Source organism: Callorhinchus milii, unplaced genomic scaffold (assembly GCF_018977255.1).
Source record: "Callorhinchus milii isolate IMCB2004 unplaced genomic scaffold, IMCB_Cmil_1.0 Scaffold4, whole genome shotgun sequence".
In the NCBI taxonomy this organism is placed as follows: domain Eukaryota; kingdom Metazoa; phylum Chordata; class Chondrichthyes; order Chimaeriformes; family Callorhinchidae; genus Callorhinchus; species Callorhinchus milii.
Window position 1 is genome coordinate 8,918,691 of NW_024704745.1, and position 15,447 is coordinate 8,934,137.

At 43.7% G+C, this 15,447-nt stretch overlaps 1 protein-coding gene across 1 annotated transcript; it reads right to left on the bottom strand.

Moving 5' to 3' along the window:
- Positions 1-804: 804 nt before the first annotated feature.
- On the bottom strand, positions 805-12,561 carry LOC103180104. The gene is made up of 7 exons (XM_007895724.2): positions 12,475-12,561; positions 10,388-10,546; positions 5,766-5,888; positions 4,568-4,695; positions 3,383-3,544; positions 2,664-2,890; positions 805-1,438 (listed from the first exon to the last, which is right to left on the bottom strand). Exons 1-7 carry the CDS (start codon positions 12,539-12,541, stop codon positions 1,318-1,320), a joined length of 987 nt encoding a protein of 328 aa, XP_007893915.2. The 5' UTR covers positions 12,542-12,561; the 3' UTR covers positions 805-1,317.
- Positions 12,562-15,447: the final 2,886 nt, after the last annotated feature.

Sequence of the window (15,447 nt, forward strand, 5' to 3'; positions counted from 1 at the left end):
CAATCCGGCTTGGGCTTCCAGCTGGCTCTGGGGAATGCTTTGCAACATCTTCCTGGCACAAAGACATCGCAAAGCATTTCCCAGAGACAGCTATATATATATCAATTTTTTTTTGAGGTTGTGTTTGGGGATTTCGAAAAACACGTTTCCGTATTCACATCACACTTTATTTGCCAAAAGCCTTTAAACATTCGTCCAAAACATTTTTTACATTTACAAAAAGAAGCTTTTAAAATATACCCAGTACAAAATGTCCCCCTGATCAGCAAATTGGTACAGCTGTGCTATGTTATATTAAGAACTGGTTTTGGTATTATTATAAATACATTCCATTTACAGAATTCAGGCGATTACTTTAAAGGAGGGAAATGGTTCAATCACCTGCAGTATTAGTAACAAAATGTGAAATGCAACGTATTTGCTCCAAAGCCAAGTCATCGGGATTCATTCTGGCAACAATCTGAGGATTTTATACCAGAAAACTTAGCATAGTAAAATAGTACTTTGTTAAAGTGCAATTGTCACTAACATTGCTGTTGCACTAAATCACTTGTGTTGTACTGATGATTATAAATTTTACCTACCTTTGATTCTACCACAGTTAAACATTCGGTGTAATTTATTATTCTAAAAGAAATGGAATGAATATTAAATAACCTATCTCTTTACTTTTTTAAAAAAATTATAATTGTAAACTTCTTTAAAAAGGTCTTCTATAAACTTCATGCAAAGTCCATTCAAATGTAAAAACATGCACATTCTGAATTGTAAAAAAACCATGAAGTTGGAATATGATTAAAGCTTCAGAGATGTACAGAGGAATGATTCGTAGAGCTGATTGCTAATATTCCTGAAATCAGTCTCACAAAGGCTAACACAAGCAAGCTATGCAGTTTCAGTGTTTTTAGGTAAGATCCCATAGTGGCTCTCTTCTTCCAATTCCAAATTCAATTCTCTTGCCAGCGTACCTTGTGAGAAGAAAGTGTCTGTCAAGAATTTTCTTCCACATTCATTTTTCTCGTCAATAGCTTCCGATCTGAGCATTAGGAAAAACATTGCAGCTTGCAAAATATCCGCAGACAAAACCTTTCAATATTATTCAAGTACCCCTCGTCAAGATGCCCCTAACCTTTCTCCTTAAAAACAATGCAACTGCGAGTTGAACAAAACCCATTCTTTCGGGGCTCCGTGCAATGCACGGGCCCTAACTCAGTTGCCACTTTCAAATTGGTCATCGGGATCTTCTTACTGCGGACAGGCCAGCATGCAGGCTGCTTTTCTTATCTTTATCCCAAAACATTCAAGTCTTTCCAACCATCAACAGGTAGATGAGATGGATTCTGGTTTTGGGCCACTGTACTCCAAATCCTTCACAATCCCCTCCAGCTGCTGAAGGCAGGGTTTCATCAATTTGTTCTGTGTACATGCCACTTGAAACCTGAAAAGTAGAAAAAGTTACTTACAGGCTCAAGCCTGGATTCACTTATATTGTATGCAAAAGTGTAAGTTGAAAGGATAAGCAAGTGAATCCGGTCAAACCACCACTTTCCTCTTGTATTCTTGTACTGTTAAAGTTTAAGGTACATGTGCCATAAACAAGAATAACTACTATACTATTAGAGCCTGTCTATGCTACTTATCAGCACCACAAATGATTGTCAGATGTACTACCATTAAGGCAGTTACAACTACTACTATCACATCCCCACATTTGATGTATCACTTTTCACATCAGGAAGTTGTCTCATAGCATTTCATAGGATATACTGTAAAGTGTAGTGACTAGAATGTTTAGTTGATGTGGTGTCCTCAGACAGCTGTGATGTGAATGACCAGTTTTATCTGGAGAACTGTTGGCCAGGAAAACGCCCTTCTCTTTTCTAATAGCACTGTGAGATCCTTAATGTCCACCTGAATAAGCAGACAGGATCTCAGATTAATGTGTCATTTGACTCACTAACATGATCCCTTAGGGTTCTAGCATGTTACCGGAAAACATGTTTAATAATTAATTCATATAGCACTTTGTATGTAAAATGTCTTGAGGCAGTTTACAGAAGACACTGAAGTTATTATATTATCAAACGTAAAGCTAATCTGCACTAGCAACATCCAATAAGCGACAATGAGAAAAATAGCCAATATATTTGAATCTGGGGTAGATTTGAATAAGGAGAGAATATAAACCAGGTTAACCAGTAGAATGGCTACACTTTTTGAGATGGGGATGGCAGGACCAAAGTTAAGAATGCAAAAGTGGAGTGAAAAACTGGAAATAAACTTGTGTTTAACACACAATGTTTCATAGCCAAATGCAGCAGCCAAGGTGCACCAGAAACTTCCCACAAGAGTCAAATTAATTTGAATTTTAAGCACAACATGGATGCTATATTGGCAGTAACCACTATAATAATAATGATCCTTGCATTCAAAGTGCTTCACAGAATACACTCAATCTACACAAGGCATTAATGTAGCTCTCAAATTTTTTTCAGAAAGGTGTATATTCATTTAAATAGAGTTAGTAGGATATATTGATGCAAGGTTAAACTCAACAATTCACTTTGCTAATCTGTGTAGAAGGTTGAGGTGCATTGCTCAACCTCACTGAAAATCGCTTATGCACATTGTCATACATTATATATATTATATAGTATTCATACCTTTTCTTGAGTTGTTTATACTTTTCTAATTCTAGGCAGCTTCTCTGCAAGCCAATCATGCTCTGAACAGCCAAAGCAGTAAAGCATTGCTGCGTGCATTCATTATGGAAGCTATTATCCCAATGAGGAAGTTCACTTGTGTATCTCCAGGCAATTAATGTATAGTCTGTTGTAGTTTCCCAACACTCTGCTTGCAACAATAATCGCCCTTGTTCCAGGCACGTTTTCTGTAAAACACACAAAAGAACAAGACTTAGGATCAGTAACTCTACTTTCTAAGTCTTCATGCTGCTTACGTGCAATGTGAATTATTTTATATTTCTTGGAATTTTAATCCTTTGCATTAATCATTTCACTGGAGAGAAAAGCATCATCTGGAACACTTTCTGTCCGTACCCAATGGTCACATGCCCATTCTTTCCATCAGGCAGCCCCAGATAATTATACGTGACAACTTTTGATTGTTTTTGTACAAAAGGCCCAACACCAACTTGCATTTATGTAGCACCTTTCATGCGGGGTAGAGGCTCAGAGCGCTTAACAGTGTCTGAGCTTGATCAGAAGTGGTCAGTTGTAATACACAAATTGTAGCCCTGACTGAGACTCAGTACAGCCCAGTGATAGAGCCAGTCATATTCTAAGTCAGTAAGGCTTAGTTTCAGACTAGGCCCTCTCATTGAATGTCCATTTAGTACTGTGCTAGATTGTAGGATACATACCTTGAAAGCCTGAAGATGAGCATGCGCTTTTCGGAAGCAGTACGCATCTCTGTTGGAACCCAAGCGCCACCGTGGAATCGATCGGTAAACGTTGCTCTTATTTAGTTCCAGCTGTTCTTGAAGAATTTTCAGGATTAGAGAAGGAAGAACTAACTTTAGGTTCTGTTTGGGGGAAAAAGCAAAATCCATAGTTAAGAAATGTTGAGTTCAAACATGGCAACTGATTGTTATAGCTGGGGGCTGTTTCAACTGGTAGTTTTAATTGAACATGACGCTACCCTACATTATTGTTGTTATGTTTGGGACTTTGAGCTCATAGTATAGACTGACGCCCAGTAAGTTACTGGAGGAAGCGCTGCATTATCTGATTAAACTGAGGCCCAGTCTACCCATTCGGGTGAACATAGAAGATTTTATTACATGAATTCAAAAATGGAAGAGTTTCTCCTGGTGTCCTGGTCAACAATCCTCAGATAAATTAGTCATTCATCTTATAGCTGTTTCTGGGAACTCACTGTGTATAAATGGCTGCCTTATTTGTCTACAAATGCAGTCACTGTGTTTGTAGGCAAACAGGCGTTTGATATTGTATGCAACAACAACAATAACAAGATTACATTTGTATAGCGCCTTTCACATCGGGAGGACGTCCCAAGGGGCTGAACAGAGTACAGCATTTCAGATCTGAACTGGGGTTGGGGGGGTAAGGGAGGGGAGGAGAAGGGGGGTGGCTGATGGCATAGTCAAAGAGGAGGGTCTTGAGGCGGGACTTGAAGGAGGCTAAGGTGGGGGCGAGGCGGAGTGACTGGGGGATGGAATTCCAGAGGTTGGGGGCAGAGCGGCTGAAGGCTCTCCCGCCAATGGTGGAGCGGGTGGGCCGGGGGACGTGGAGCAGGCCAGAGCCGGCTGAGCGGAGGGAAAAGGCGGGTTGGTAGGGGGTTAGGACGTTGCAGAGGTAGGGTGGGGTGAGGCCATGGAGGGCTTTGTATGCGAGGACCAGGATCTTGAACTGGATCCTCTGAAGGATAGGGAGCCAATGGAGTCGGGCGAGAGTGGGAGAAATGGGGTCATGGAGTTTAGTGCAATATGTCAAATATGCACTGTATCAAATGCAGGGAATATTGAGTCAGAAATAAGGTTACAGTATTGATTATAATGGATGAAAGGAATGTAGTATCACGATACCTGATCCAGTTCTGGATGGCTGTGCAGTAACAGGGTGCTCACAAGCTGAGAAGACGAAGAGTCATTCAATTTGGGTTCAAAATTTACGTCGTGCTTAACATTTAATCGTCGTTTCTTCATGGGCATTTCTATTAAAGGAGGAAAGAGAAATAGGGTTATTTAAATTTGTTCATTGTCCCAGACACCATTTTAAAACTAATGCAGCCATTTTGTAACATGACAGTAAATATGTACAAAGAACTTTGCTTAGATTCCAGTCTCGATTGCATACATTTCTCAATTAAAAGGACCAGCAGCACAAAGGTGCATCTCATCTTGAAAGTAGAAAAACAACCAAATTTGCCATGCATATATCTTACAAATCACACTCGACAGCCAGTTACAGAGTAAGGGAAGAGAATTACGCTAACAATTCATAAGGAAAGCACTCACACAGTGATTTGGGAAATGGGTTATTTCTCCTTTTCACTCCTCCTATCAGACCCTAAACTCAGATTACCCGTCAAAGTTCAGGCAATTTCCAACGAAAAATAATTTATTGTTCAAATCCTGCTGGCTCGAGAGCAACAGTGCCAAGGCCCTGATTAGGATTTGCCACTGGCATGATGGATCCAACAGCAGAAAGTCAAGAGGTTGGGTGGGAATGGGTATCTTCATAAATATAGTTCACAATATCATTATGGACTGGAAATAGAATACTCTCCTACAACCACTGCATGACAAATTCATGATTACACCCATGTCATTGAGGAGAGATCCCAAGAGGACAGAAACTTTCATAGAATCATTATGGCACAAGAGGAGGCCATTTGGCCCATCATGTCTCTGCTAGCTCTTTGGAAGAGCTACCCGATCAGTCCCACTCCCCTGCTCTTTCCCCATATCCTTGCAAATTTCCTACTGAGAGTGGGATAAAATAGTTATTCCTTTGAAAAGGAATGTTAGATTTTTAAAAGAATATTGAAGGGTACAAAGAGCGAGTGGGATGAAACTATATAGATCACGTGGAGAAAAAACTGCAGTGTTGTAACATTCAATGATTAAGGCTGGAGAAAAAGGGCAGCTAGTGTGGGTTTTAAATGTACCAAACTGACACAACAGGATGCAGAACTGAGTAGGGTCACAAAAGATTTACAAATTCAAAAGTGACCTGGATTTGTCTGCAAAGCTACAGTGAAATGGTCAGGTTATCACATACCTTTTGTTTTACCACTTTGCCAAGTTCTGGTCTGATAACTGGAGGATGTTGGTGAATTGAAATGTGAATTTTGCTCTTCTCCTCCAAAGCTCCTTGAAACTGGTGATATTCCAGAGATGCTTTCTGTTGAAGGCAAAACGGACACTGAGCAACAGCGAAATAACAAGACAAGTTATTAACTGAAATCAAAAGATACCAGCTGGTGGTCACTGACAGCAAAGGAACAAGAAAGATTCAGTCGCTTGGTGGTCCAAGACAGAACAATATGTGGCTCGCTTCCAAATTGGCATGGACTCAAACTACAGAGTTACCATGAATTCAAACTAACTACTGCAATTGGATATTCTCTGCTAGGGCACCACTGGACAAAGCGATTAAGTGTCAGGTAAAGCCATTTGCTCTACTTGAATTCGCCTTTCCTGTTAAATTTGTCAGAGATCATCGGCCATCCTTCACTGGTAAATGTTCCGCAAAATGGACCCCACAATGGCTGAGCTGGTACAGAAACTGAATTTGCCTAACTCAGTAAAGTTCCCAGATCAATCCCCAGTGTGTGCTGAATTAACTAAGCTCGTTCAGACAGAAAAGAAGCTAGGCACTGGAAGACGAGAAATCTGCAATAATTTTCTACACTTTTGGCATTATTTCTTCGTTTAAGCGCTCTGAGACATCACCCTGCGAGGAAGGCTCTATATAAGTGCAAGGTGTTGATACATGTTACCACTGCAACTTCCCCTCATTTGGACGTATTGTCCTGTTATCCTCCTGAATGCTTCTCTTCAAAATTCACTTGCTTCCAGTCCTAATGCCAAGTCCTGAGACGAGACGAGGTTTACACATTGGAAACGGAATCAATGAAGGGGCACCTGTAATGCCATTGAAGTTTCACATTCTGGAGTTATAAAAATCCTTGCATTTGATATAGTGCCTCATCACGTCTTTGAGACGCCTCAAAGCGCTTAAAGTGGATTGACTGTATATTTTGTGGGTGAAACGTGACAGCCAATGGTTACATAGTATTGTGTGCAGTTTTGGTCTCCTTATTTAAAAAAGGGTTCCTGGGATGAGGGGACTGACCTATGAGGATAGGCTGAATAAACTAGGGCTATATTCTCTAGAGTACAGAAGAATTATAAGATTCTTAAAGGGCTGGATAAAGTAGACACTGAGGGTCTGTTTCCCCTGGTAGGAGAATCTATAACCAGGGGTCACAGTCTTAAAATTAAGGGTCAGCCTTTCAGAACAGAGTTGAGGAAACATTTCTTCACTCAGAGGGTAGTGAATTTATGGAATTCACTACCCCAGAAGGCTGTAGATACTCAGTCCTTGAACATCTTCAAGGTTGAGACTGATAGATTTTTCAAAAACAGAGGGATTAGGGGATATGGGTATAGGGCAGGTAATTAAGAGTTAGGTCAGAAGATCAGCCATGATCTTATCGAATGGCGGGGCAGGCTCGAGGGGCCGAATGACCTACTCCTGCTCCTAATTCTTATGTTCTTATGCACAGCAGTGTCCCACAAACAGTTGTGGATTGAGTGACCAAATTATTATTATTACTTAAAAAAAATTGTTAAGGGTTCCATCTTGCAAACCAAGCTGTCACCTAGATATCAGATCACTTAAAGGTTCAACACATGTGTTTTTCACCCCAATCGTTTTACAATTGGAGGAATCTTTTCGGGGGAAACAAGTTAAATGCTGATTCTGCAAGAGGCTGCAGAGTCCATGGGCAACTTTTTGATCCAATCACAGTCAAAATTGCTTTAAATTCGATTCAATTGACTATACATTAGATTGAGATAAAAGGCTGCTTCTGGGTGCTAGACAAGTAAGCCTGAACTAAGCAAAATATATTTCCTACACGATAAAGCATCAGGTTCTTTGACCAATTCTTCAAATCATTCACTTTTGAAATTTTGACTGTATGAATTCCTCCTACTTGTACTCCAGTGCCACCTATCGACAAACAACCCACCTCTGTTCAACTCTCCAAAGAGCTGTACAGCATATTGTGCAGTGCATGTGTTTCGGACCCGAGCTGGGGGTCGGGATCGGGGAGGGTGGAGGGCAGGTGGGGTGAAGGAGGGTGACCGAAGGCACGGTCAAAGAGGAGAGCCTTGAAATGGGTCTTGATGGAGGCAAGGGAGCGGGCAAGGTGGAGGGACTGTGGGATGGAGATCCAGAAGGTGGGGGCAGGGTGGCTGAAGGCCCGCTCGCCAATAGTGGGGCGAGTGAGGCGGAGGACGTGAAGCAGGCCGAAGCCTACTGAGAGGAGGGAGCGGGCAGGTTGGTTGGGGATTAGGAGGTCAGAGAGGTAGGGGGGAGCAAGACCATGGAGGACTTTGAAGGCGAGGGCCAGAATCTTGAACTGTATCCTCTGTGTGATGGGACGCCAGTGAAATTGGGCGAGGATGGGAGTAGTAATGTCAGAGACTGGTGTGGGAAAGGACACAGGCTGCAGGGTTCTGGATGATCTGCAGCCTATAGAGGGATTAGTTGGGGAGACCGACAAGCAGGGAGTTTGCATAAGTCAAGCCTGGATGTTATGAAAGCATGTATGAGGGTTTCGACGGCCTTCGGTGTGAGACAGTGGTGGAACCGGGCAATGTTGCAGAGGTGGGGGAAGGCAGAGTGGGTCATGGCACAGATGTAGGGTAATAATAATAATAATCCCTCCAAAAAACAAAACAATAATAAATTGGTCATTTTCAATCCACGACTGTTTGTGGGACATTGCTGTGCGCAATTGGCTGCCGCGTTCGCCCACAAATATACAGTCAATTCACTTTACAGTGTGTTCTGTGAAGCGCTTTGGGACGTCCTCCCGACGTGAAAAGCGCTATATCAAGGATTATTATTATTATTAGGGTAGAAAGGATGGTTGAGTGTCAAACAAGACGCTAAGGTTCTGAACTGGCTTAGTAAGGTGGAGTGTGCATCCATGGATGGTGATGTTGTCAGCGTTTGAGGTGTGGAGCCAATCAGGAGGGCCTTGTAGACGTTCAACTGAAGAAAGTTAGCTCTTATCCAGGACTTGATGTCTGACAGACATTCTGTCAGGATAGCAAAGGTAGAGTTGGGTGTCCTCCACATACATGTGGAAGTTGACCCCATATCTGCGAATGATGTCACCAAGAGGGAGCATATTGATACAGAAATATACATATGTATATATATAAATAATGTATACACACACTTTACACATGGATATGTAAGTGTTTATGCATGCAAGTTTGATTTTGATTTACTACCGTGCGAGCCAGAAAAACATTGTTATAATAAAACAGCAACAATAATCCCTGCATTTAATATAGAACCTATCACGTAACGACGGTGTCTCAAAGCATTTTACACGATACGCTGTGCATCGTGTAGGCGAATGTGGCAGCCAATTTGGATACAGCAATGTCCCATAAACGGCTATGAAGTGAATGATCAATTTTATTTGGGGGATTATTGGCCAGGACACCGGGAGAAACTCACTTCTCTTATGAGAGCTTTTCTCGCAGCAGATTAAATAATTGTATCCCTCGGGCTGCTGAAACCCTCACCCACGCATTCGTCACATCAAGGGTCGATTACGGAAACTCCGTCCTCATCGGCCTTCCCAACTCTTCCCTTCACAAGCTGCAGATCATCCAAAACTCTGCAGCTCATGTACTCACGCACACCAGGCTCCGTGACCCCATCATTGCCACCCTCACCCAACTCCACTGGCTCCCCATCCCCCAGAGGATCGAGTTACAAGATCCTCGCCATCACTTTCAAGGCCATCCATGGCCTTGCCCCCTCCTACCTCTCTGACCTGCTGACTCCCTACCAACCTGCCCGCTCCCTCCGTTCAGCGGGCTCCGGCCTGCTCCATGTCTCCCATCGGTGGCCGGGCTTTCAGCCTCTCTGCCCCCACACTCTGGAACTCCATTCCACGGTCCCTTCGCCTCGCTTCCTCCCTTGCCTCTTTCAAGGCCGGTCTCAAGACCCTTCTCTTCGATTGTGCCTTTGGTTGCCCTCCCACCTCTCTGTCTTCCCTCACCCCAACACCACCCCTCCCCCATGCTCGGGCCCCGACACCTGACTGTTCAGCGCTTTGGGACGTCCTCAGATTGTGAAAGACGCTCTATAAATGTAATTTTGTTGTTGTTGTTGTAGAATCCATAACAGACGAAGTTATGCATTACAGAAATGAGCTTGATGCTCCTGAAGGCTTATCCTTTCATGCTTTCTTGCATTCAAACTGATCTGCGTTTGCGATTTAAGGGACTTGTGATAGGATTTCTCCATGGTCTCACACACAGTACCACAAACTGACCAAATACAAATTTGCTGAAGTCCCCTTCTCAGCTGTTCTGTGTTATGGATGGGAAAGAGAAGAAAAAGGAGAGAAAAGAAACAGTTGAAGGCTCTGTATATTGATGTTATGTTCTCCAAGACGCTGCCTGAGTGAAGGGCACTCTGTAAATGCAAATTGTTGTTCTTATATTGCTGTTGCAATTCTTTTTGTGACATGGTATTGGTGACAGGTTGAAGCAGTTTGATAAAACCATCAACTATGGCTGATTTGTCAATTGCTGAAGAAAAATTAAAATAGGTGACGTATACCCTGCAAAAAAAATACATACCTGGTGTTGCAACTTCAAGATTTGGAACCAGCTGGTGGTCATTTGATGGGATACTCTCCCTTCTCAGGTAAGATGTTGGAATATTGACACGAAGGGATGATAATGGAGGCGCTGTTCTTGTAGAATTCAGAATATCTTCATAGGACCTCCGCAGATGAACTGAAAGATAAAACAAATAAATGTATAAGGCGACCTCAACTGCATGTACACTGGAGTGCCCATCCAAAGTGATTTGCTGTCACTTTTCTGAACAAGCAATATTCAAAGACCAGCCAAGGCCCTACAATAGGAGTGCATCAACTTTTTCCATCCTGGGAGGTTAACCAAAACAAGGTTAAATTACAGAAAAGGAACACAATTCCTTAGCATAAGAACATAAAAATTGCTAGATGAAAGAAGACCCAAGTTCCATCCAGTTTGCCTTCCGCCATCATGGCAATCACATGCACATATAATGTCCTAATCTATAATAATAATAATAATCCTTACATTTGATATAGCGCTTTTCACGTCGGGAGGACGTCCCAAAGCGCTTCACAGAACACACTGTGAAGTGAATTGACTGTACATGTGTGGGCGAACGCGGCAGCCAATTGCGCACAGCAATGTCCCACAAACAGTCGTAGATTGAAAATGACCAATTTATTATTGGTTTTTGGTTTTTGGAGGGATTATTATTAGGCTCTGTGTGGAGTAAGGAAACTTGCCCAAGGTTTCGCCCCGACCTGCCTGGAATTGAACTCGGGTCTCTCGCTTGCAAAGCGAGCGCTCTAACCACTGAGCCACAGGACTCCACAAATGTATAAAATGCATCCCAAGATATTATTTCCAATAATGAATCTATCTTAACAAAGTTTGTGCAAAAAAAAAAGACGTTCACGGTGTACCATCAAGCAATATAGTTTTGCCTAAGTAACTTTGTTTCACAGTGTGTAAAGCAGCACCCATTGGGTGGTGAGAGGGTGGCTCTTGGCCTTTACTCATTTTGCAACTCCCTTCTCGAGTCCATTTTTTCAATGCTATTCGGCAAGTTTCATTTACAATATTATTTTTTTACACACACACAGACACACACACACACACACCACTCATCATACAGAACGGGTCAGTAGGATGAGTTGTAGGATGAGTTGTCATCCTACTCCAAAGGGTCACACGTACATTTTTACGTGCACATTTTTGCATCAAGGGTTAGGATTAACATTGGATCCATATGGTTAAAAAGCCATAGTGCAATCACACACACTAAAAAAATCCCTTTGTTTCCCCCCCTTTAATTTTCTCCTTCAAAAAGCACACAGATCGTTCACCGGTTGTGCTTTTATATACCCCGTTGGAATATGCTTTACTATTGCTCAGTGGACATCGTTGCAATGACAGCAATAGGTTAGCGAAGCCCCCAAGTGGGTTCAACAAATCCACGAGCACAAATATTTGCGCACCTTTTCGGAAAATCACGAATGGTTTAATTAAAAAAAAAGAGAGAGAGATAAACCCTTTCATTGCTGACTCAGTGTTGGCGCCTTACTTACCCCCCACCCCCTCCCCCCCTCCCCCCCAGTCATCCCAGTTGCAAGTTAACAACCTGATCCCATTGCTTTTAAAAGCACTGTGTGCACATCACATCTATTCGAATGTCATCTGCGATTATTTTCAACTCTTGGTTATTTTTTTTTTGGGAAACAGTGGGTTGCAAATACAATATTTTTCATTGAATAAACCGAGCGATTGGGCAAAAAAAAAAAGAAGCGCTCTCCCATCCGCCCGCCAAGACCATGGCCAGAGAAACGCACCGTTTTGCAACCCCTTCCATTGCACTTTTTTTTCTCGCACAATAAACGCAGACGAACGGGACTGAACCCCCACACAGGACGCAACGCTCCCGAAACCATACGTTTTGCATTTCGCTGCATAAGTTTTAAAACCTCAGCAAACGAGTTCCCCCCACATTTCACCTCCCCCCTCCCCCCCTCCCCCTCCTCCTCCCCCATCGCCTCGTCTCAGTCTCAGTTGAGCGCCTTCTTTTTTTCCGCGTCTTATTTTTTTTTAAATAAAATTTTTAAAAGATTTTTTAAAATCTTACTCACCGGCGATTTTAGGCTGAGGGTTTGGGATTTCCACCAGGACCTGCCTAAGGTTGACAGCAGGAGCCATATTCGGCTATTTTTTTTTGGGGGGGCACTTAATATACTTCCAAAAAAATTGCACTCATGAAACGACCCCCCAAAAAAAACACACACCCAAGATCTATCTGTCTGACTGTCTGTCTGACTGTCTGTCTATCCAACCTCTCTATCCTCCACCCACATACACACACACACACACACACACACACAAGGTGATGAGATTCAAATGTCCTCGCAGTCCTTTTTTTGTGTGTGCGCTGTTAACAAAAAAAATGCAAGTTTTTTAAAAAAAAATCGCATTGGGTGCAAGAAACAGCTTAAAAGGCTGTCTCTGTGTGTGTGTGTGTGTGTGTGTCTGTCTGAGTGTGTGTGTGTCTGAGTGTGTGTGTGTCTGTCTCTGAGTGTGTGTGTCTGTCTCAGTGTGTCTGTGTGTGTCTGTCTCAGTGTGTGTGTGTCTGTGTCTGTCTCAGTGTGTGTGTGTCTCAGTGTGTCTCTGTGTGTGTGTCTCTGTGTCTGTCTCAGTGTGTGTGTGTGTGTGTGTGTCTCAGTGTGTGTGTGTGTCTGTCTCAGTGTGTGTGTGTGTCTCTGTGTGTGTGTGTCTGTCTCAGTGTGTGTGTGTGTGTGTCTCAGTGTGTGTGTGTGTGTCTCAGTGTGTGTGTGTGTGTGTCTGTCTCAGTGTGTGTGTGTGTCTGTCTCAGTGTGTGTGAGTGTGAGTGTGTGTCCCAGTGCCTGCAGCAGTCCGGCTCGCAGAGGAGGCAGCAGTTTGTGAATGAGACGGGGGGTCGGGGTCGGGTCCGCGGGAGATCGATCCCCTTTTCGGTGACTGCGCTCCTCCTCGGGATACAGTGTAACTCAGTGGAAATTGCCGCGCGGCCCGCGGGCCTCGCAGCCCATTGGCCGCCACTCTCTCAGCGCTCAGCCATTGGCTCCTCTTCGCTCCTCTTCAGCCGGAATCACCTCCTCTGCACTGACTGACTGACTGACACCCCCTCTGCTCTGCTCTGCTCTCTGACTCAAAACCTCTCTCCCCCCCCCCCCCCCCTCTCCTCAAGGCGTGTGTGTGTGTGTTGGGAGGGGGAGAGAGAGAGAGAGAGAGGGGCGGTGGAAGGATCGGGGCCGAGTCAAAAGACCCCCCACCCCAACCCCCCCCCCCCCCCACCCCTGTCTTTGAACTTTAATGCCCTTGATCTGAGTCGGCGACATCACTGTGCGCGGTTTGCAATGGTCGCAGCAGCGAATAGATATATATATATAGATATATATATAATATAAAAAGGTTCGTATCCCTTCCACCCCCCCCCCCCCCCAGCAGGAGCGAGAGTGTGTGCGGTGGATGAATTTGTGTGTGTGTGTGTGTGTGTGGATGAATTTGTGTGTGTGTGTGGATGAATTTGAACCCCCCCCAGAGCCAGGTCCCAGGTCCCAGGTCGAGTTCAGAAGGTGCTCAGACAACACAGCAAGTGCTCGGCTCCACATACTGTGATTTAATTACTTGGACTTACTCTCCAAACGTTTGGACTCGTACCGTTTCGCAGAGCAATTGACTTCACGACTGCAGAGATGCGAGAAACATGTCGACAGTGATGATATCTGATAGGAATCATTTACCAGCGGACCATAGGTGCTCTCTCTCCCTCTCTCTCTCTCTATATATATATATGCATTATACTTCTATTTGTGTATTTTTTTTGGGGGGAGGAGGATGGTTGGTGGGGATCTTCAATGGTGCACACTGCCACTCAATGGTGAAATGCAGCGATTCTTCCCCCATGATTTGCCACATGGCTGGATCATTCATGGGAGGGAGGGAGGGAGGGAGAGAGGGGGAAATGGAGGTAACTGAGGCGACGTGATGGGGGAAGGGGCCCAATCGTTTGTTCGGGTTGTATATAAGTTAGAAAACCCCGGGTTCCACCTGTGTGAAGTACCGACGTCAAACTGGTCGATCTGAATCTTTTGTGTAATAAAATGCAGAAAGTATAAGCGGCTGTGCTTCTGAAATGAGAGTGGCTTCATTCGGTTTTGGCGGGCAGATGATGTGAAAGAGCCTCATCGCTACTGCCTGTCATCTTACATACATAGCCCTGTTCAGAATGGAGTTGCCAAAGATTAGTGAATGCCTCGCACACCAGCTCGTTTTAAACAGAATAATCTTTCATTACAAATCGTCTTTGTTTATTGATGACAAAAAAATACAACAAACTACTGCTAATTCCCCCCCCACACACACACACACACCACCACCTTGATTGCACATCAGCAAGACTGTCTATGGATTTCTTTTTTTTATATAAAAAGAATAATTTTGAGAGATCAGTCTCACTTTCGCTTACTGCCAATGCATTCTCTCTCAAAGAATTGCGCTCTTTCACCCATTATCTGCCCTTTGCTTCTTTAATAATTAATCCTTACATTTAGTATAGCGCCTCTCATGTTAGGAGCACGTCCCAAAGCGCTTCACAGGATTTACTGTGAAGTGGAATGACTATATTTGTGGGCGAACTCTCTCATAACCCGTCTTTCTCACCGCTATTTCCCTCCCCTCAGTCGCTTTCCCTCACCGCTATTTCCCTCCCCTCAGTCCCTTTCCCTCACTGCTATTTCCCTCGCCCTCAGTCTCTCTCTCCTTCAGTACTGTTTCCTCTACCTCACTGTTTTCTCTTTCTGTTTCTCTTCTTCAGTCTCTCTTCCTTACTGCTATTCTCCCCCCCCCCTTCCTCAGTATCTCCGTCACTCGCGGTCTCTATTATTTCTCAGTACCAAAACATCCTTCAGTAAGTCTCTCTTCTACTTTCCCTCACTAACTCTCTAACCCTTACTGCTATTCTTCACTGCCAATGTCTCCTCCTCACTCTCTTTCACTGTCATTCTCTCTGATGCTAGTTTATTTCACTGTTAGTTTCTCTCAGGCATCTCAGTATGTGTGTATATAGG